Here is a 22,173-nt window from a genome sequence, read left to right on the forward strand (position 1 = left end):
TTTCCATTGCTAATCGCATTCTCTGCTTAATTTGCAAAGAAGACGGATCATTTTGCGAGTGACTAATCATGACAACACAAGTACCAGTATACCGACTTGCCACATGTAAATGAATATTACACATGTAGCTGGCACTCGCAGTTGCATAGTCAATCAGGAGTTGAACACACTTACGCTCCTCCCTGGCTCCGCAACATTTTACAATACGAGAAGTTTGCAACGAAAATTAGGTCATGCACCAGCTCCATAATTTTGCTTTTCCCCAGTCACTTCTCGAAAAGTAACCCGACGTTCTACGTGAGAGAAGTGTTCATTGCGGAAAACGCCTGCTTGTTAGCGAGGAGTCCATATTCAAACGACAACGTTTTCTGAAAACATATTCGTCCATAAAAAGAGTGTAAATTTTTGCTCGTGACTGAGCAAAATGTAAGGTATAAGTATAATGTGCCGTGCAAGCACGCATGTTAAGCATTCAGTGTAGGTGTTTGGTGCGGTGTTCAATGCATTATGTACGTAAACATTGTGTGTGTCAATGTGAATGAGACGTGTTTTTCTGTTAATCGGGTATTCCGCTTAATTGGGTAAGAAACGCTCTGCTAGAGCCTACCCGATTATGCGGAGAGTACTGTATCTCGTTTACAACATGAATACTTTGAAAGAGAGAGGTAAAACTTTGGCACATCTGTTGGCATCATGATATGTCTTTTCACCTCGTATTGCATTTCTAGAATTTATTATGCTTGTGTGTCTTTTTAATCATTTTCCCCCCGTATCTGTGAATTTTTAAAAAACATTGTAATCATTTCACATGTATTATTTCTGCTAAAGGAACTGCACATGCATTGTACCCCCATCTATTTTTTTTTTTTCATATCCAGTCTGACTGTGCCCAAGGAAATGAATATATCCAAATGCAAGTAATGTTATGAAATGATGCTGTGTTTTTTCTTGATTACAGTGAAAGTGTATCGATGTTGATGGGGTATGGGGTTGTTTTTTGATATTTCTTGTGGAGACATAGAAACTCTTGACATTTTCATGAGCTCTCTCATATGTTTGTGAAGCCTTTTCTATGATACTTGATGGTTTTCATGAATTCATGTTCAGCTCAAATGTGTACATCATCTTATCCATACATTGTGTCATATCACTCATAATTATACATACCTGTATTATCTCTCAGTGTGTGCTATTTTTTTTTTCCTGTTTGCATATAGGTTGTGTGATTTTAATTTCTTGCATTGTAGTTTGAAGTGATGATATCACATAGTATTTTAGTAAATGCCTGTAGCTTTAGAAATGATTGTACACTTCTTATATAGTATTTTGATAGTAATGTTCTACATACTTTCACTCATCTGGAATGGAAAAAGCGTTTCTCAGTTTTGTATTTGTTTTTGCCTATAATCTTAAGAAAATACGGGGGGGGGGGGGTGGGTGGAGATCATTGTGTATACAATGTGTCAGCATGTCGTATGTATAGAGAGCTCACTCCTACCCTTGAAGGTAGTCTCCAACATGGCAGCACAGACTTTTTGAATGTGCTGTATCTTCCTCCGTACTCTTTCCAATCACAGCTCAAACACTGAGATGTTGGTTCTCCATCTTTGAAGAAGTGTATCGCAGAGACGAAAGTGTCATGGAAAGTTTTATAACCTGGCACATAGATGAAAGAGTCTGAAAGTGAAATTGTACACGCTGCCAGGATTTAACTCTTTATGTGCCATGTTCGCGCATGCGACTCAGTCGATGGCATGCCAACTTCGCATATTCTGCTCAAATGCACAAACCCGCCTTAACCGATCGATAAACCGCCAAATATTGTAGAACAATAACAGCGTTTCTCGCGCTTCCGTTCCTCTCACATATGTACAGCTTGTTAAGCTTGCATATTATGGTGTGATAGAATAACATGTGGCATTCCCTATTGGATTTGCATGTAAATTGTACGTTTCTGTCACTGTTTTGTGTGCAAAGGTTATACTTTTACAATAATGTAGCTACTATTCGTTGAAAAGAAAAACTATCATAGATTTGTCATTCAATTTACATCAAAGCAAACCTTGGCATTTTCTCTTCAACTGGACTCACTATAATGTCCAGCTAAACATAAATCTGTAGAAGTGACATAGATTTGAAAAATAGAATGTTTTCTCAAAGAATGGCAACGTTGGTGTCTCAGAATAATGTGGCTCACAGGGGGTTTCCACCATGGCACATAAAGAGTTAAACTCTTCATACAAGATTGATGGTGGATCATGACATGGCTGATATTGATTTTGTGCACCTGTTACTGCCAGGCAGGTGTAAATACACAATGGCAATTAAATGAAACCTGCAGCTCGGTGAATGTTCAACTCCATTGACATTGTGACTCTTTGCTCAAGGCTCATGAGAATGTTATTCTAGCAGCCAAGGGGTAAAATTGTTGGATACACTCATAGAAGGGGTGGGGGGGGGGGGGCATTGTTTGGAAGCAACACAAAAGCCTTGTCAATATGAAATTTGTGTTTGAGTCTGGTACAATAGGCTTGTCAATATTTACTTTTTAAGCTGCAGCGTTCTGCAAGAAATATAACCTCTCACGGGGCACGTAATTACATAGGAGATGACATATGTCAATTCAAGCAGGCAAAATTAGAAGTGATGTTCGGCCAGGCGCAGTGCTGATGAGAAAACAGAGTAATTCATGAACAAATGTCATATTATCAGTCTACTCCTAGCTGTATACAGAACCGTTTGTCAGGGGATAATACAGACTGATACTGGGTATCGGTACATTTATATTTTAAGGATGGACCTGGCATTCATTAGCACATTCAATTTGTTTCCATTGTCTACAATATGTTGATGTCAATCTACATTAATCTCAACCAATCACTGCCACTACCAGTCTTTGTACATGCATCACTCTTCACATGATAAGTAGATGAGTCATGACAAAGACCTAAAATGAGATGGACACTGCTAAGACATCCAAAGTGATCACATTACCCAAGACATTATGGCCCGAATTCACGAAGGTGGTACAAATGAAACCATGGTTTAAACCATGGACAAAAACCATGGAGAGCCAAGTGTCGCATGGAATATTTCGTTTCGAAATCAATCATTTCGTCTAAGAAGTGATTAATTTTGTAATGACATGACAGCATTTTGTAACTAAATGAACATTTCGTCCACGAAATGATAATTTTTTTAACGAAACGGTCATTTTGTCGACGAAATGACCAATTTCGTAATGAAATATTCCGTGCGACACTTTGTGCTCCATGGTTTTTGTCTGTGGTTTAGACCGTGGTTTCATTTGTACCACCTTCGTGAATTTGGGCCATTGATTCTCTCTTTCAAAAGCAAGCAAACAAACTGAATACAGAATGCAGGTATTGACATACTGACACATTTTTGTGTGGAAATCGGAATGTCAACATATTTATTTGTTTAATGTTTTTTGTTTTTTGTTTTTTGTTTTTCTTGTCGGGGGGGGGGGGGGGGGTGGGGGGGGGATGGTGACAAAATATGTGATGTTTTGTCCAGGGCCAGGAGCATTACAGATCACTTTCATCCCATATCCAATCTTTTGCTTAATAGTAAAGTCAGACAGGTGATATGGTACATCAACATTGGAAATACATATGATAAGCATTAAAGTTTGTCGATATAGAGATTCACTTGATTTTAAAGAACAGTCATATGTGCAGTTGCAACCACATTGTATGTCAAAAGGTGGTTTACTGTGATGATGTCATGATTTCACTGTCAGTCATTGACCTATACCCAAACTTTCACCTCGTTTCCTTCTTGACAATATAATCAAAAGGAACAACACTGTGCTCCTCACATCAAATTATTGTTGCACAATGATGCAGGAATCATGTGTATACAGTAAGACCTGTCCATAGCGGCCTCCCAAGGGAGGCAAAAAAAAAAAAGTAGTTGTTATAGACAGGTGGCCACTATAGACAGGGTCTCTAACGTGGCTTTTCTTGGTGGGGGGGGGATTTATTAGTTGCTGTATATGGCAGGTGGCTGCTGAAGACAGGTGGCCCTAAAGGCAGGTTTGACTGTATACATATATATATGTATATTATATACATGTATTATATATATATTTTTTGGGGGGGGGGGGGAGAAAGGGGCTCTAGTGGCAAATATGTATATCAGCCCAAAATATTGCTTTTGTAATATTTTTAGTGTACAAACTAGTGGGGGAGTTTGAAAATAACAACTACATCTCTTTATCTTTTTAATGCAATACGTGTATGATTAGGTGTGGCTGCAACTGATACCATTCCATGAAAACATGAGAAAACTTCAATTCCATGTCATTTGAATTGTTTGTACAGTCTTGATGAAACTCGAGTCTCCAATTTTGTGCATTTTATTCTACTCTTTTTATCAAAGACAAATCTAGAAGGGAGTGGCATAGCTGTTTAATCAGTTCTTATTTTGCTTTTCTTTTTGTCAAGTGGAAATTTGAAGGATCCCTTCACATCTTTGGAAATGTTAACTACATGTTTGTGGACTACCTACGTTGTTTCTATTTGAAGTCAGTGTCACGTCTCTTGTTACTATGGTCGTATGACGCAGCAGCCTTGGTTGTTGTATGTTGTATGTATTCTCTGTGGAACATCTCAAGTGAAGCTCGACAGAAAGGAGTTGGCTTCACAAATGTTTGATTATGTCTCATGGCTAGCCCAATGTTCCATATACACTACCACTTGACTGGAATGGCATATTATCTGATTTCAAGCTGTAGGACTACTGTCCTGTTTGCCATGTGGACGGTTCTTAATCTTGCAAGTCCTTGTTGCTTGCTTACCTTCCCTTCCCTTCCCTAATTAGAGCACATCTGGCCTAGAACCCTGTTAGGGAATCGGTGTATGACGTATGATTCTCCAGCCCAGTTGACCTTAATTATCAAAAGTGATTCAGACTGTACCTAATATTCAGTCTTTGTCTCATGTGGTATTGTATATGCCAGGTATTGTCCAGGGTTCTTACATTTACGATTATCTTAGATCAAACAATATTCATGAAATTGACACCTTGCCAGAATATTGCCCCCGTATAACAAATGCAAATGTGTAATGTCGCTATTGTTGAAGATAGGCCAGCCTTGCCTTGGAAAAAAGGTAATGTATGTTTCTCACTTGGGGCTGTGTTCTCAATCACAGATTTGAATACATGTGTACTCGCAAAATTGTCCTACACGTCCAGACTTTTTCATACAGTGCAAGGAAAGTGTATGGCAATACCTAGTGCTTTGAAGTGATCAACTCGGAGATACTGTCAAATGGGTATACTGTGTTTTGGTATGAACATCTGTCATGCTAATATTAAACCTACTTGCTGTTATCTAGATTGCAACAAATCATGAATGCTTTTTAATACTGTATAGTCAGTTTGAAATTAGAGCATGCCTTGTCTTTGTCCCAAGTACTACAAAGTAAACTACAAAATGTGAATATTTATAGAAAAGGGACAATATGGGGAAAAAATATGTATCAAGCATTTATGTAAAGATAAAAAAACAAACCAAAATATTTTGTAATGAAATATTTGATTATATGCTAGAGTGAATAATGATACCAGACTTGGTTAGTCCACTGTAATGTTAATTCATAGTATGCTATATTGGAATATAAATGTATGTATTTACACACCGAGTGTGTTTGTTTGATACATGAATGATAGTTATATCAAATGTATATCAATTAATACTCACTCTATGGCTGCCTTGAGTAGTGAACGTCCACATGTATCATATTATTGTAAATATGTATTTTCCCCCCATAGAAAGAAAAGGTCCAACCTGTGTATGATACTGATATGTACATATTACATTTGTTTATTGCCATTGATACATGTAAATGTGAATATAACGTAATTCTACCTGAGAGGAAATTTTATGGATGGTTGTGGATAATGGACAAGATGATTGAGGAAATTAAAATATTGATGTAAGAGTATGGCGTATTGTGTCAACTTGCCTTGATTGTGTTCATTGCAGATGAATTTGTAGTCAAAATATAGAGTTTATACTGCCCTTCTCTCTCTTCTTTTGTGAGTATTTTTGTTAAAGCAAATGGATGAAATGTTTTTCTTTACACAAATTTCCTTCACATTTTATTCCCAATGGCTGCCTTTGAAGTTGTACATTTTCTCTTGGCCTTGCAGACATGCCAGCAATTCTTGGTATCGCCAATGCACAGAAAAGCCCTGTCACAGATGCACTGTGGGATTCCTTGGCGTCATTGTCGCTTCCGGTTGTCTCGTGTGCGTCTGAGTTCCCATGCAATTCAATGCAGTTTTCGTCTGCTTTTCTTTCGTATCTAGCTTTTTTTTCCGCTTAGAATTCAACAACAAAAAAACAGAGTTAAAAATTTTCAAAATTTTACTGATTTACGATCACCGGAGTCATGGTTCACTACTACAAGGCCTCAATGTGCTGGTCACATGATGAAAAGCGAAAAAATCTTCAGCAGAAAATACCCCTGAATAAAGACAGACTGTTATCCGAGTGCATATGCAGCCAAAGGTTCCTCCCCTGAGCAATCCCATAGTGCATCTAAAATGCTGCTCTGCACACGGCACCTAGGTATTGGCGATACCAAGAATTAATGTGTAACATGTAGTTTGTCTGCTTATAACGTCATTATGGGTTCCACGTAGGTTCCAAGTGCCAAATTCTGCATTTGAAAATAAGAACTGAAAAAAAAAAATGTTCCTACTTATTTTCTCTCCAATATCTATCTGGAATCACGTAGGGTGGGGATGCTTCTCATTTTATTTTATGCAACCCAAGGACTCAGCAGCATTTGCTTTGATGTTGCAATTCAACATAAATAAAAGAAGAGTGTGCAAAGGGTGCAAGGTATTATGAAAATGAGCTATTGTTTGAGGTTTGGATTGAACTGTCACACAAAGCCTTCACACTAGTGAGTACTCTAATGGTGTGTACTGGGAGGCCGTTGGAGACCCAAGTGAGTTTCATCAGACATCCCCCAGTGTTATTAGCTTCATTATCTACTAATTATTTCAGCAGTCTCTTTGTATCACACACAGGCAATCAGTGAGGAAACCCCCAAAGAACAAACATGGCCGTATGCTGATGTCTGTCTGTCCTTCAATCTGTCTGGTCCTAATGCAAGTGTGCCGTTTTATGAAGATTTTTTTTTCCCCCTGAGAGCACACTACTGTCAGTCTGTTTTAATGGTGGATGTGAGAATGCTAGCTCTGAGAAAGAAGGGAGGAGGGGGAGGGGAGGTGGGTTTGTTGTGTTTGTTAGTATACTAATAAAGGATGGGGCCCACCTTTTATTAGGATTGCTTTGTTATGGATATCTCGGCCATTTTAAAACCGATTTTCATCCATCAAATAAGCTTTGAATTCCTCTCAGAATTATAATTATGCTCTTTGACATTTCATAAGAGGTTTTTCATTGTCTAAAAAAAAAATGATCATTAAAAAAGTTTGAAACCTGAATCCCCACCTCAACTGAAACTGTAATATCCCGTTAAAGTGATATTCAATCTTTCTAGGAGTCTTCTGAAGAATTAGGATGACTTGGTAGATTTGTCAAGTGTACGTTAGAATTATATGTGAGAGAACTGCAAGGAATTCACCACGCAGATGCATATCAAAGGAAGCCAAGTTTAAACCTGTCTGGCTGGAAACATAAAATGGCCTTTTATGGTCGACATCACCGCTTTGTCCACAACAACTAATCCACTCACTGGCCCGTTTAGGAATCATCGTCCAACAAAAGAATCCCTTTAGGAAGAGCTGGGATGGTGGAAATGTTTTTCCCTTTCCTGAATATTGCGGCATTTAACTTTGTGGCCTACCTTCATATACTATAAATCCACTCACCTTACCCCCCCCCCCCCCTCCACCTCTGCTAACATACACACACATCCTACCAAGAGAGTCTTGTTTTTTTTTCTCATATCTTTATATTACATTACACCTTGGGTTTCACTTCTCTGCATATCCAAGTGAACATTTCGCATCTACAACGTGCACACTTGCATCTGTGTTTTTTTCTTTTTGGATACTATTGCATATGCCTGCCTAGTTGTTTTTTTTTTTGGTTTTTTTTTCCCTTGGAAAAGAAAATTTAACACAAAACAACACAATTACCATCAAAATAATGTTGTTTTTCTCTCATTAGATACAGAGAGCCTTCTCCAATAACATGTTTGTGTTTGAAAGAGCAGTCATGTATGTACGTTAGTTCTTCCACCACCCCCTCCCCCCTTTGTGTGTGTGTGTGTGTATGTGTGTGTGTGTGTGTGTGTGTGTGTGTGTGTGTGGTTAGTCACTAGAAGCAGGGCATGAATGGCACAAGAGCCAAGCCAGGCACAGATATGAATATCACACAGACACATATCGTCGCTGGGGTGACAAGACCTTGTATCTCAAATTCTGCTGAAAATTACTTTTTTTTTTCTGGATCAAAGGTCAGATCAGTTGATCCCCAAAAATGATACCACTGTGCCACGTTAAAGGAAAGGCTATCCCACTGCTGCCATTTTTTTTTTTTCTCTCTCTCCTGAACATTTGACATTTTTGAGATGCGAAGTCTTTTTGCCCCAGTGAGATATATATATATCTATATCTATATCTATATATATATATATATATATATATATATATATATATATATATATATATATATATATACACACACACACACACACGCACGCACGCACACACACACACACACATACACATTTGCACAACAGCATGCATACATGTGTGCATACCCACCTATTGTATGCATATGTTCACACGCACACATGTACACACATAAAAACACACGCTTGCTAGATAACAAATGGATATTTACAAAGTACCGTGGTACCTGCTCTTGTCATTACCTGTATGTGGACACTCCTTTCTCTAAAAAGTCAAATATGTTGAGCACTTGACAGTTTTTTTTATTCATTCTGTTCTTCCTCACATTGCTATTTCAGTCATCACAGCTACAGTGTACATCTGTTTTGCCAGTGAGAGAGGGATCTTGTTTGCCAAGCTAACAATGATGGAAAACACTCACTATTCAAATTTAGAGTGCTTCCCTGGTCCTGGTGAGCTCATTATAACAGAGTCTGGTTAAAAAAAAAAAGGGGGGGGAGGGGGTGGGTGACAAACAATACCTAAACATGAACTTTGAGGCCCATGAGATGGCTTTTCTATTTTAATAGACATTTGTTATAATCTCTGCAGGCTAAGGAGTTATACAATGTATGGTACAGTGCACTCCCATTATAACGACCACGGTTATAATATTCTGGTTACAGCGAAAGAAAAATCGAGGTCACAAAATTATAGGCTCTATGTTGTTTTTTTTTGTATATTTGTTGGGTTATAACAAAATTTTGATACAACAAAAGAAATCTGCCGGTCCCGGGGACTTCGTTATAACGGGAGTCCACTGTAGTTGGGGTAAGTGATTAGTTTCATGGACGATATGTTTGAAGCATGCAAGAAGCCACAGTAGCATTTAGAGAAAGTAGTGTTCAAGGGAGAGGTTGTGGTTAACAAGCATTAAATTTATTGCAAAAATATTCAGCCGCTCTGGTTTGACACAATACTTCATTTAAAAAAAAAAAAAAAAAAATGCACGGAGATCTTTTCGGGAGTAGTTGAGTACAATAAAGAGACTTTTAATATGTCAGGTTTGATTTTTTTTTTTTTTTTTTTTGGGGGGGGGGAGGGGTATTCTGTATTGTTCTATTCTAATTTGCTTATTTACTTTTCCCAACAGAAACACATGCATGTGCATTGCATCTAAATACAGCTTGGTAATCAATGGTGTTACAACATACATAATTCTGGAGCTTGCAGTACTCCAGTCCTTTTATTCATACCTAGTGCTAGACACTGTATATCATGTACACGATTACTAATCATTGCATTGGTTGGGATGGATATGTTTGAAATACAATATCATCAAAATGATGACCAGCAGAGTACAGAATATGATCAACAGAGAAAGAAACATGTTTGAAATGCTGCTAGTATGGAATCTGTAAAAAAGCACATCAGATGTACAATTTCTCATTGAGGATGCATTTATTTCCTTTCATATCACAATCATGCACTCCACAAAAACTGATGTGAGCACCTGTTGGTAAAAACACAAAATTGTGCACATCCCACCAAGAGATGGCAGTATTGCATATATCAATCAGTGAGAGGATTGAACTACATGTATTGTACCATGTAACTTGGTCAAAATTGCAGTCCACACTGTACCATCTTTTTAGTCTCTGCGTTTCATTTGATGTCACAATAATGCCACTCAGTGCATGTTTAATATCAAAACAGTCAGCAGCGAATGCAGGTGAGAGGTTGCTTCCCAACCATATCTTTTTTCTTTCTATAAAACAACAACAACAACCAACCATATCAGATTTCTTCAGCCCGCTAGAATTTCATGACAGTAGCTATGACATTATGACATGACATCTACTGCTTTTAATGACTGATTGATGTCAAACACACATCATCAGAAAAATATGCCTCATTCACACCTACATTATAATCCACATGATGAGCTACAATTTGTCTGAAGAAAGCTTATAATATGCTTTCTAATATTAAGTTGATACCATGCATGGCACTTACAATTGTATGTCCACACTATCTCACATGCACTGACACACTGACTTGAACAAATTTGTCAATATTGCAGATATACATGATATTGGATTGTTTCAGAGGAAGAACATAAAGGAAGACAGAACAGTGAACGTTATGTACAGCTGTACACCGATTTATCATCTTAATACCATATAACAGCTTTTTTCAATTCAACCTTGTTTGAATAGCACACATAACACATTCTCTTTGATGGAAAAGTCAAAATAACTTGTCAATATGCAGCCTAACATTACAGGCAAAAAACTTTGCAGTCCTGTTTTTGCTATTAAGTTTTGTACTTCAAAGGAATATTGCACAGTATTCTTTATACACATATTAAGATACCTGTCCTACACAATGTATATGTTTGTATCCCATCATGATTTCCAAAAGTTTGTCTCAGATAAACCTTGGCATCATAATATATTTTGTTGGGATGATAGTGATCTGCATAGTATTCATATGATTGTAAAGTGTAAACACACACACAAAAGTTTTGGTTGAAATTAAACAAAATTGTCCAAAAACTGTACGATACAGACTTTTTTTACAAAGTAAAATAACTATTTTTGATTGATGGTTTCAGTCAGAAAACAAACAGATTTAAACTTTCTTATTATTCATACAAAATCTGCACTTTCTGTCACCATCATTCAAGCAGAATATCACTAAACTGTATTTCATGAGTTTTCAATGATTAGTATCTTTAAAAGATTAGTGTACAACCTTCTAAAAACTAAATTTTAATAAGAAAAACAAAAAGCAAATATGCAACTTTGACTACACTGTCATTAAGAAAATAATCGTCAACATATTTTTTATGACACTAATATCATTGTCTATGACATGAAATGTAACTCTTACTAATTGAACAGGTTTAAATGCAATACTATGATCACTAAATACCAAAAAAGTGTTAAAAATGAAACTCAATTGCTTTCAATCAGTTTCATTGTTAGTGAAGCTCTCTAATAGAGTGGGTGAGAATCAGGGTGATTTCAGGAAGAATTTTGTTAGATATATATATTTTCTGACAAACTGTTATAAGCTGCAGAAATCAAATTATTCAAATTCAAATTCAAATTTATTTCACATGCTAAAAGAAAACATGTTCGTCACATTTGCAATACAAAAAAAAAAAACACAGAAAAAGAAGAAGAAGAAGAAGAAAAAAATCCTTGCATATGATTGGCTGAAAGTAAATTTGTCAGAAAAAAATATCTGACAAAACACTTCATGAAATGCCCCCTGGACTTGGGTCTGGATGGGGAATCTCTCGGGTTCAGATTCCACCATATGCAACAGCCTTGGACAAGATGTGCGATGGCTGACTATCCCATTTGAATGCAGAGTTAAAATTTGCCTTTTGCAAAAGCAGCTTGCAATGGACTCGCACGCACACAGTGATCAGATCGGAGCGTGCTCCCTACACTCGCAGCTCGCCGGGTGCGCGCTGTGTGTGCGCTGTGTGTGCGCTGTGTGTGCGAGTCCACTGCTCTCTGTGTGCGTGTGCTGAAATTATAACGAGCTGCCTTTGCAAAGGGCTATGTTAAAATTGGATCATGGCACCACCGGATTGGAAAAGCAGTGCCAAAAGGAAAATAAATTTACAAACTCTTCTGAGATTTGTTGCATCGTTTTAGTGAAAATTCTTAAAATGTTTGTGGAGTAGAAATCTTACAAAGTGGGTTTCTTTACATTACAGTTGTATGTACATGCTCACAATAAATCATTGTGTCATTGTAAAACATGTGTTCATGCTCAATTTCAGTTCAGTTTCTCATGAAAAAAGATGTGGTGGCACAAATAGATCCTTACAATTTACATTCATCATATAAAGCACATAAAACATCCTCTGCATCAGACAGTGAGTCTTCAAGATTGTCACGTTCAGGCAGCTACAGCATATTCAAGTATGTAATCCATAAAAGTCCTTAGCCATAAATTATCATACTGTTTTAATTTATAAAATTGGCACTTTCATATAAAACTTCCACTGCATATATTTCATATCAAAAATAGATTAAAGGGAATGATTAAAAACAAATTAATCAACCTCAGCAAAGCCTGTCACATTAAGAGAGAAACAGCTCTTCTACAATGTACTGCTACAATGTACATTGTAGGTTAAGAATCAGCACCACATTCAGTGATAATACGAGGCCTTTGAAAAGTCTGCAATAAAAAAATAAAATAATTATACATGAATTACAAAGAGCCAAAAGAAAAAGAATACCAAACATACATATTGAATATTGAAGTAATCTTAAATCAGAAAGAAATGCAGTTTCTGGGACTATTATGGGTTAAAGGGGCTTGAGGAACAGAATTCCATACAGTGTTTTTGTTATTTTTTTTTCATGTTTACAGTCTAGTCGATTTGTCAATCACCTCGAGAAGGACCGTTTCACTCAAGATTTATCATAAATTCTCATCATAATGTATTTGACAAGTACTAGTGCATTAATTACCAATTAACGTCAAGGTCAAGTGACTTCACAAGTGAATTGAGATACCGCCAATTTGTAGAGATATGTATAAAAAGCGGTGTGAGATTACGTAAATTTCCATCTTCATGATAGGCCACTGTAGACTATGGCACAAACTGACAAAAACAAAGCGATGATTTAAGATCACCAACAATCAATGCATGTTTGGAAGGTATCACTGCACCATACACAGGTACATTTTTGGCTTTAGAATATAAAATAAATGATTGTTCATAGGTACACTTATATATATCTTTAAGGTTTAGGAAGCTCTTCCAATATTGATGCTCTGTCTTGATCCACACTGTTGTTTCTACATACTCTTCTGAAGGCAACAACTCTGTGGGGTTTTTAGGCAGTCCCTTGGTTTTCGTTGTGAATTCGTTCGATGACATCAAAGAGTTTGGAAGAGTCTGTAGCCCCCTCAGCTATCATTCTATCCAAGGCGACAGCTTGCAGTCTCATTCCCCAATAATCTGACACCCAGGAATGAATGCTGTGAAAAGAAAATATGAAAATACATATATTTCGAGAGATATTTTCAAAACATTACATCACGTTCAAGGTGTCTCTACAATAAAAATAATGCAAATCACATCAACAGAATGGTGAAGGTTTTAACTGCACCTACATTGTATCTAGATGTAAACATGAGAAAGTGGAAGAATTTCACAAAACGGAGATGCATGTATTATTTGCATTTTATGCAAATTGGAAGACAAGAAGCTGTATTCAATCACCTCATCAAGAGTGTACACCAATGTAAGTCTGCCATTGACAATTATTTAAATTTTTACTAAATTTCTGTGTAGGCATTTACCAATATGAGTTGAACCCTTTGCACTGAATTGTTGCAGTCTTGTTATAAGCCAGCAACCATACCCTAGGTGGAAAGAAGCTATAGTTGATTGATTTTCTACAATTTAAGCAAGATTTTTAAGCAAGATTTATTTGAACAAACTCAGTGCAAGTACATCATTGCCTCTTCTAATGTGTACATGTGTGGTTGCAACCAAAATACGCCACCAAACAAGAAGTGGACAAAAGCTCCAGGTCAAAATATTTAGGATACAAACAAACAAAGGTTTTCAATATTGCTTCAGTGATATACTTTGGTTCAATACTGTCCAGGTACAATGTACAGTTGTAAGGACCCCCAAAATGCAGTCATGAGCAAACTTGTAGTGTACAGTGTGTATGTGGTTACATGGCATATTTTAGTGTTTTCATCTTTGCAAAGTTTTTATCTTTGCAAAATTTTTGAGGTGACTATGTACTTGTATGTGTTCTTTGCAAAATCAACACTGAGAAAATATTGCCTCCTATACAATACAGATGTGCTGTAAGGTGGCAAATTGATAACTTTTCTGCTGAAAAGGAATGTTCCTGTATTGTATACTTTGCACTTCCTCTTTCTCCTTCTGTCACTTTTACACTGCAAATGTTGATATTTTTGTGTGATTAAATTCATTCAAAAATATATTTGCAAGTTCTTGAATTCGCACTGTGCAATTGTCAAAAATGTGCAGATGAATTGTGAAGATATTTTCACATATTTTAGAATTCACGCTCACATCAAAAATATTTCACAATAAAATGCGACAATGTACAACGTACCTCGAAAATTTATGTGTTGACAGTACTCATGAAGCATGGTGCATACAGTGTGATACACAGAGTTAATATTTCTAGCATTCATTCCTACAGTTTTGTACTATGTACAATTATTTCACTTCATGTACACATTGTCTTTCATGAGAAACTTCTGCTGAATTGGTTTTAAAAAGTTAGCGTACACTACAATTTGTACTTGTAGTACCAAATATCTACAGTTTGTATCATCCAGTGCTGCAAGCAAACCAGAGAAGATCAGGGGGGGGGGGGGGGGGGGGAAACTCAACCTCCAAATAATGCTGTACATGTACAGATGTCATGTGTTCATGACAGGCTGCAGTGTAATGACAAGTTCTCATATTGCTTGGTGAAGCAGAAGGAGCCCCTTGCTTTCAGCAACAGTGTCAAGTATCAATGGCAAGGAACTGCAACTTGTAGAATCCCAGTTCACAGGAATTTTTGGCTTAAATTTGGCACATCCTGTTACTTTTGTTTCCTTACAGAGATGCACAAATACACTGAAACCAGCACAACCCATCATAAGTTTGCCTTTTTTTTAAAGTGATACAGGGTAATTCAGCAACTTCCTGCCAAGCAATGCCTTCCTGTGATGGGCACAAAAACAGGGCCTCTAAATAAAACTATCAAATAGAATGCCATTCATAGTTTACATGAGACACAGTTACCATAGCAGCCACTAATATTACTATGACAGACAATATTGTACTAACATCACTGGACTGCAAATCTATTTTTTTTTTTTTTTTTAAGGAACACATTGGTGGCAGGTCCTTTCAAGAAATGGATAATGACATTATAAGGGACTGGTAGGACTACTAATTTGGCTTCTTCCTACAGGCTCATCTGGTGAAAAAAAAAACACATGAAAAATGCAGTTTGCACATTACATTTATAATACAATTGTGACATACACCAAGTTGTAAGATCAAACAAACTGCTACAAGATGTACGGTATAACACATGTTGTACACTCTGTAGTGACTTGGAGATGTGCATTGTACATTGTCAGTTCAAATGTAGGGTACCGTCATTTTCCTACAATATAACGAAGAAACTGTAAAGTATCAATCATACAACAATGTAAATTACCATAAAACGGGGTGAATAGGGACGGCGAGGTGAATAGGGACAAAACCGAGAAGTTTTTTGAATGTGCATGTTTCATATTTGCTTGAACTTTTTTTTTAAATTTTATCACAGGACGGAAGGACCATCCAACAGTGTCCAGAAAGTGGTCCTCCTGATGTGAATTTTTTTTTAAAGGGTACAGGAGGTCCAAATAAAAAGTTTTCAAAAAATCACAACAAAATCAGGGCGGTCAAAACTTTTCTGCTCCTGTGGCCATTGATTAATGAAATTTGCTGAAAATGTTCACGAATCTAGCCTATTAGGTCCTACAACACACCTTTAAATTTGAAATAATCATTCCAACAGGAATTTGTGACAGCACATTTTTTCTTCTCTTGGGCAAAAAATCAGTTAGACTGGGGTGAATAGGGACACCATGGTGTCGTTTGATTGGCCCTTTAAATTTTCTGCATGCATGATGTCACAAATTGCTCTGAATTGTTTGTTGTGTCGTGCTATTTCCAAAAGTTTGAATTTCTATTCTAAATCTCTTGACAAGAGAGCAATAAGATCTTTGTATATATGTGGCTTCACTTTTGTATACATAGATGAGAGTGAACTTTAACCCTAACTTGGGGAGGAAGGGTCTGGGAACCCTGGCCCCACACACCCTCTTGGGAATTTTTTTCATTGCCTAAGACAGGCTAGGACTTCTCCACTTGTATTTCATGACCCTTTTCTCTGTTTTCTGCATGTTTTAATGCCAATAACACATCTGTTTGGGTCAGACCCATATTATAGGTGCCAGCTTATAATTGCTGTAAGAACTCCCAAAATATCCCCAACATCATAAGAGTCAAGTTACACTGAATTTAGAGTGTATGAATAAGATTGTACATCATGATTTGCCACTTGAAGAAGAAGTGGGTTAATATTTGAGCGCAATTCAACGGATTAGTAAAGTTTTGACTAACTTTTCAATCTTAAACCTTTGACCTCATGGGTCACATTTTTTTATATCAGCTCATTTTGTTGGGCTGTTGCAATTTTTGTTAAAGATTGATTTAACAATGGAATAAATTGCTCTTAAATGTTTGTATATCATTTTTAAACTCTGTAGTTGTTCCCTTAAAGGTAGGGGATACCTTTTACAGACCTCCCAAAATGCAGCAAAACATTAAATATGAACCTCAGGGGACTTGCTTAGGCCACTGCTTCGAAATTTAGAAGTCAACCGTTATCTAAAATTTGAATAATGCACAAAACTCAACTACTCAGTAGTTCTGTGTGTCAGCCACACTTAAGCCTTTTTGTTGCATTCTTCTGTATTTGTGATCTATAAACACAAATCTAAAAGTACTAGAGTTGATGTAGTAACTAATAGAGTGTGTGGTAAGAATGTATATAGAAATGTTTGTAAGTGTTGATGAACTTTCTTCACAAAATATACATGATGGACACACATGCAGTACATGGGTCTGAAAGGTAGCCTAGTAATGTACTGGAATTTACGGTGAGCCCCGAAAACAATTCAATTCAAAATCTAACCGTCAAAAAAATGTACTAAATGTTACCTTCCACTTTCAATACTTTATGGGAGTTTCGAAAATGATATTCTCTTCAACATACCACTGTATTTATACAACTCTTCATTTAAGGCGTGCATATGGGATTGGCTACCTTTAATCCAATTCATTGGATGGATTGAAAAAAAAAATGCCTCCCTGTTGACCCCAAATTTGGGGTCAACAGGGACAGCGTCATTTTTTTCAAAAAACATACTTTTCCCCCAAATATTTTTTTTTTTCACAATACCAAATTAAAGGTATTTTAGGTGGACATAAAATAACCACATAAGATTGATTTTCTGGGCTGCATGAAAAAAAAATACAATCATGAGAACTTTAAATTTGTCCCTATTCACCCCGTTTTACGGTATGCATCACAGCAACACTATAAAGGAGTGTAAAACTTCACTTGATGGGGGGGGGGGGGGGGGGGGGGGTCACCTTGAGGCAAATATGCTACTGTACCATCTGCATCCAATCAAGGTGAAATTGTCCAAAAAATGATGTACCGTATCATCAATTTTGGTACCGGTACATAAAATCTGCACCCTACATGGCTTCACACATGACATACAATGTACCGTTGTACACTGTTCTGGTATCACTAGGAATGTAACCTAAATGACATGTTATGTGGGCATTTCCTTGCATCAGTAGAAGGGTACATTTCAGGGATGTTGTTTTATTTTTTTGTTTCCAAAGTGCATTACTCCAAACCATCTTTTAGAGACACAAAGTAACTTTGCCCCAAAATTGCTTCAAAGAGGCAAATGATTTGAATTTTGCCAGAATGAAAAATTTGGGGGTAACATTATGCAATCACTGGACAGACATCTATAAAACTAACTTGATGGAGGTCAAATAATGAATGCTCATTGAGACTTTGTTGGTTTTTTAACTGAATGGCTTAATATTGATTAAAAAAAGATAACAGCTCTAGATATTGTATTGAACATTATATAGCATTTTTAGACTTAGTGTGTAATGTACAATTGTATGCAAAATGGACAGAAAAAGTAATTAAGTTGATGTTGACAAATTACTTGTACAGTACAGTGTATGTATTATGTACATCTACATGTTGATGCACTTTATCAGGTCCCAGGTGTATCAACTGAAGCAAGCCTACATGTAATTTGTATTGCCACAAATCCCCCAAATTCACTCGCAGAAGTACATGAAACTGGGACCTCAGGATCAATTTACAGTCAATCTGTACGCGTCTTATTAACTGTATCTACAGAGTCGCAAACAGCTCCTCAATGTAGAGCAAATTTTCATTCTATTTGTTTTGTTCATACCATGCATACTGTATCTCTATGTACAGTGTAATTAGAATACACACAAAAGCAACCACTTCAGCCTCCTTTACATGTACAGTACAAGTGTAGCTTTGTACACAGCCTTTACTATCAGATGTGCTGAATGGAATGTAGAACCAACATAACTTTACAATTTAGTGTATAAGGAACATGCTGCATACAACGTGAGTATCAGGTGGTTTTTTTCAACGCTACATTCAGAGACACCTCTCTGCTACATCCAAGCTCTATACTTTTTCTTTTTTTAAAAACATTTTATTCATTTTTTTTCTCTAGTATAGTCAGTACAGATTAGGATGGTTTAAATCTGCCATGTATTGTACTCTAATTGCAAAGTATATTTTCCATGAAATGGAAGACAAACTGTTGTGGATTTTTAATGAGAGTTACAATGTTGTAAATGATCACCCAAAAATAATAAATCACACACACAAAAAAAGTGATCACATTAATCACTTGAAATTAAGAATGTCATGACAAGCCTCCATCACTGATGTTTAGTACAATGTAATCGACAGCTTTCCAAATTCTTGCTCATGAAATCCTCTAGGATATTTTATTTCATCATATGAATGGTTATTATTCATACAAAAGAAGTGTACCAAACTGACATCACCATCTTTTCTGACATGCATCGTACTATACACATTGATGTGAAGAAGCTCAATGCAATTGTGACTTTAGATATTACTGCTTTGTGAGCCCATGAAAACTTTAGAATCCAAAACAATTATTTTGTGGTCCATTTTCAACGTTCTGTCTGACTTCCCTAAGTTCATTTCAAGAAAGTCACTGTCTGTATGGAATGAAGTTTACTTAACCTGCCCCAGAAACAAATGATGCAATATTTGATACCCTGGGGTACGAAATGAAAATTTCCCATTTCATTATCTTTTTTTTTCAGTGCAGTACCCTGGGCTACCAAAAAATGTGTGACAAATTTTGAACATTATTACATTGTAAGCAAGAACAGGTTTTCTTGTTCGTGATTATGCAACAATTAATGCATGCAAATAATATATATTTTTTCTCATTTACATAGCTTCATTTTAATCTTCACTGTTTAATGTTTTTATGGTACATGATTGTGTAATGAATGTTGTTCTATGAAAAAAAGAAGTTATTCTTGAATGGTTACTTAGTGAAACTTGTATTATCCTCATTGTGACTACAGTGTATATTACACAAGTTGACATGGAAGGAAATTAGCCATTGGGATCATTTTAATATCACCGTGCCGATTGATGCTGGTGCTAATGATGAGAAATTAGTCGCCATGACAACATTGCACAACTGGATGATAATGGACACAAGATGGCGCCACACAACGTCGTACTCCAGGTTACAATGGTATCCCAGGGTACATGTACAGCATGCCAAATCAGATATCAAATCTTGAAAAAAAAAGGGAAAAATTTTTAATAAAAGTCAAGAAAACCGTACCTTTCACTTTCAGGAACATCTTCCAGCTTCCCAACTGAGGGTCCTGGAGGTGGGCATCCCATCTGGATGCCCTGCCCGATCTTCCTCTCTAGCAATGGATGCGTAGGAGGGACATCCCCCTGCTCAGCTCTGTACCTCTCCGAGATCTTCTCGCATACGTAGCATTCAAATCCAGAAATGAAGCTGTGTTTATCCCACTCATTTACTGCATACTTCCTGTTCTGCATGTGCTCAACTAGATGCTCATTTGTGACCCCATTTTCCTTGTATGTCAGGTAGTTCAAATACACATCATCATGTTCATCCAGCAGTTTGATAAAGTATGCTAACTGTTCTGGAGTGTCGAAGGAATCAACATTAATGAAGGATTTTATGCTTGGAGCCCAGTCCTGAGCGGATGAAGAGCCACGATATATGGGAACGGAACCAACATGAAATGGTCGAAAGAATTTTTCTGTGATGTAGTCATCGCAGATGGCATTTTCAAATGCCAGGTGAAACTTGTACTTTGCGATGAAGTCATAGAAATCTTCTGCTTCCATCGACTCCACTGGATCGTTCATTTGTTCGGGCATCTTCTTGTTGTTCACACATTTACCATAAGAATCTACCCTGATGTGCTTCATGAGCTCCTTGACATAACGGTCCCTATCTGCAGCAACATCACAGTGTGACTGCACATAAAGTATTGGGGCCAACTTGCTCGTCTTCCTCAGTTTGTTCTTCTCCTCAATGGGAACAGGCTTTCTTTGTGTGAGGTAGTCCAGATTCGGAAGGGCATGTGTTGTCGTTGGGTAGTTCGATTCCCTCTTGAAGGTGGCAGAATGATTGAATTGCTTCATGGTATGGATTAGCACATAATTATTCATGGGTGACTCTTCATGAAGCAAGGCCCACTCATGCCAGGGTTTTCGAGGCAAGGGAGCTTCATAAGCCCGAAAGTCAGTCCCATAGAAGAGTATGCCACGGGTGAGTGGGTCAGCCAGGATCCTTTTATCGCTGGTTGACAAGCATTTGTGCTCACCACAAGTGATCTCAGAAATATGTCCTCTGTGAGAATGTGGATACAAGGCATCAGTCCACCATAAAATTGTTGGCATCGTTAAAGTCGGCTTTGGAGGCTGCCCCTTCTCACTCTTTCGCTTGGGCAAATCCTGGTGAAGGGGCTCGTTGCCTCTTGCTCTGCCTTGATCCTCAGAAAACATGGACTGTGAAAAATCCTCATCAATCTGCCCCATTTGATGATGTCCATCATCACCCCCTTGCCATTTCCAAAGTCTTATACCATCAAGGTACGTTGGAAAGATGCCCATCATCCCGGAAGACAACAGACTGATTGTGAAACCAGTGATAAACACTATCACAAAGATGAGAAGGGCACATCTCCAGTCCACACCACCAGCAGGACTCGCATTCCTTTCATTGGTTACATTGCTGCCTGCACTTTTGCTGCCAGTGGTGTCTGATCTCACTTGTGTCTTCTTCCGGTGATGAAGCTCCTTTGAATCCATGTTCCTCAGTTCAGGCTCTGCACTCGATCTGCTGTAAATTTACAGACACAGATAAGATGTTTATTTAGTTATGAACATGCAGATTGCAGATGCAGTGAACCACACCACTGCACTGTTTTAGACCGGAGACTCGACCCCTCTCAAAAGATCTGGCATTGGCTAGGTTTGAAAAGATGCAAAGTTTAAAGCCAACAGTGCAGTGGCAACAGTCCAACACATTTTGGTCCGGGAAACCCGCTCATGAGGACCGCTCCCGCGTACGAGGACTGCCCCGCCTCATGAGGACCGCCCCCCCGCCTCATGAGGACCGCCCCCCCGCCTCATGAGGACCGCCCCCATGCCTCATGAGGCCTGGGGGGAACGCCTCATGAGGCCCCCCCATTCATTTCTATTCATCTCACATCTGACGTATGAATTGTCGCAACTTTGCACAGTGATTTTTTGTTACACACACATGTCCACTATCCATGATGAAAAGAAGAAA

The 22,173-nt window shown here is 37.5% G+C and overlaps 1 protein-coding gene across 1 annotated transcript; it reads right to left on the reverse strand.

Annotated features, from left to right (window-relative positions):
* Positions 1-13,437: 13,437 nt before the first annotated feature.
* Positions 13,438-21,689, reverse strand: LOC139707918 (alpha-(1,3)-fucosyltransferase 11-like). Its single transcript, XM_071619911.1, has 2 exons — positions 20,179-21,689; positions 13,438-13,638 (listed from the first exon to the last, which is right to left on the reverse strand). Exons 1-2 carry the CDS (start codon positions 21,687-21,689, stop codon positions 13,494-13,496), a joined length of 1,656 nt encoding a protein of 551 aa, XP_071476012.1. The 3' UTR covers positions 13,438-13,493.
* Positions 21,690-22,173: the final 484 nt, after the last annotated feature.

This window comes from Diadema antillarum, unplaced genomic scaffold (genome assembly GCF_040938485.1).
Source record: "Diadema antillarum isolate AM-2024a unplaced genomic scaffold, OU_Dant_1.0 seq00001284_RagTag, whole genome shotgun sequence".
Lineage (NCBI taxonomy): Eukaryota > Metazoa > Echinodermata > Echinoidea > Diadematoida > Diadematidae > Diadema > Diadema antillarum.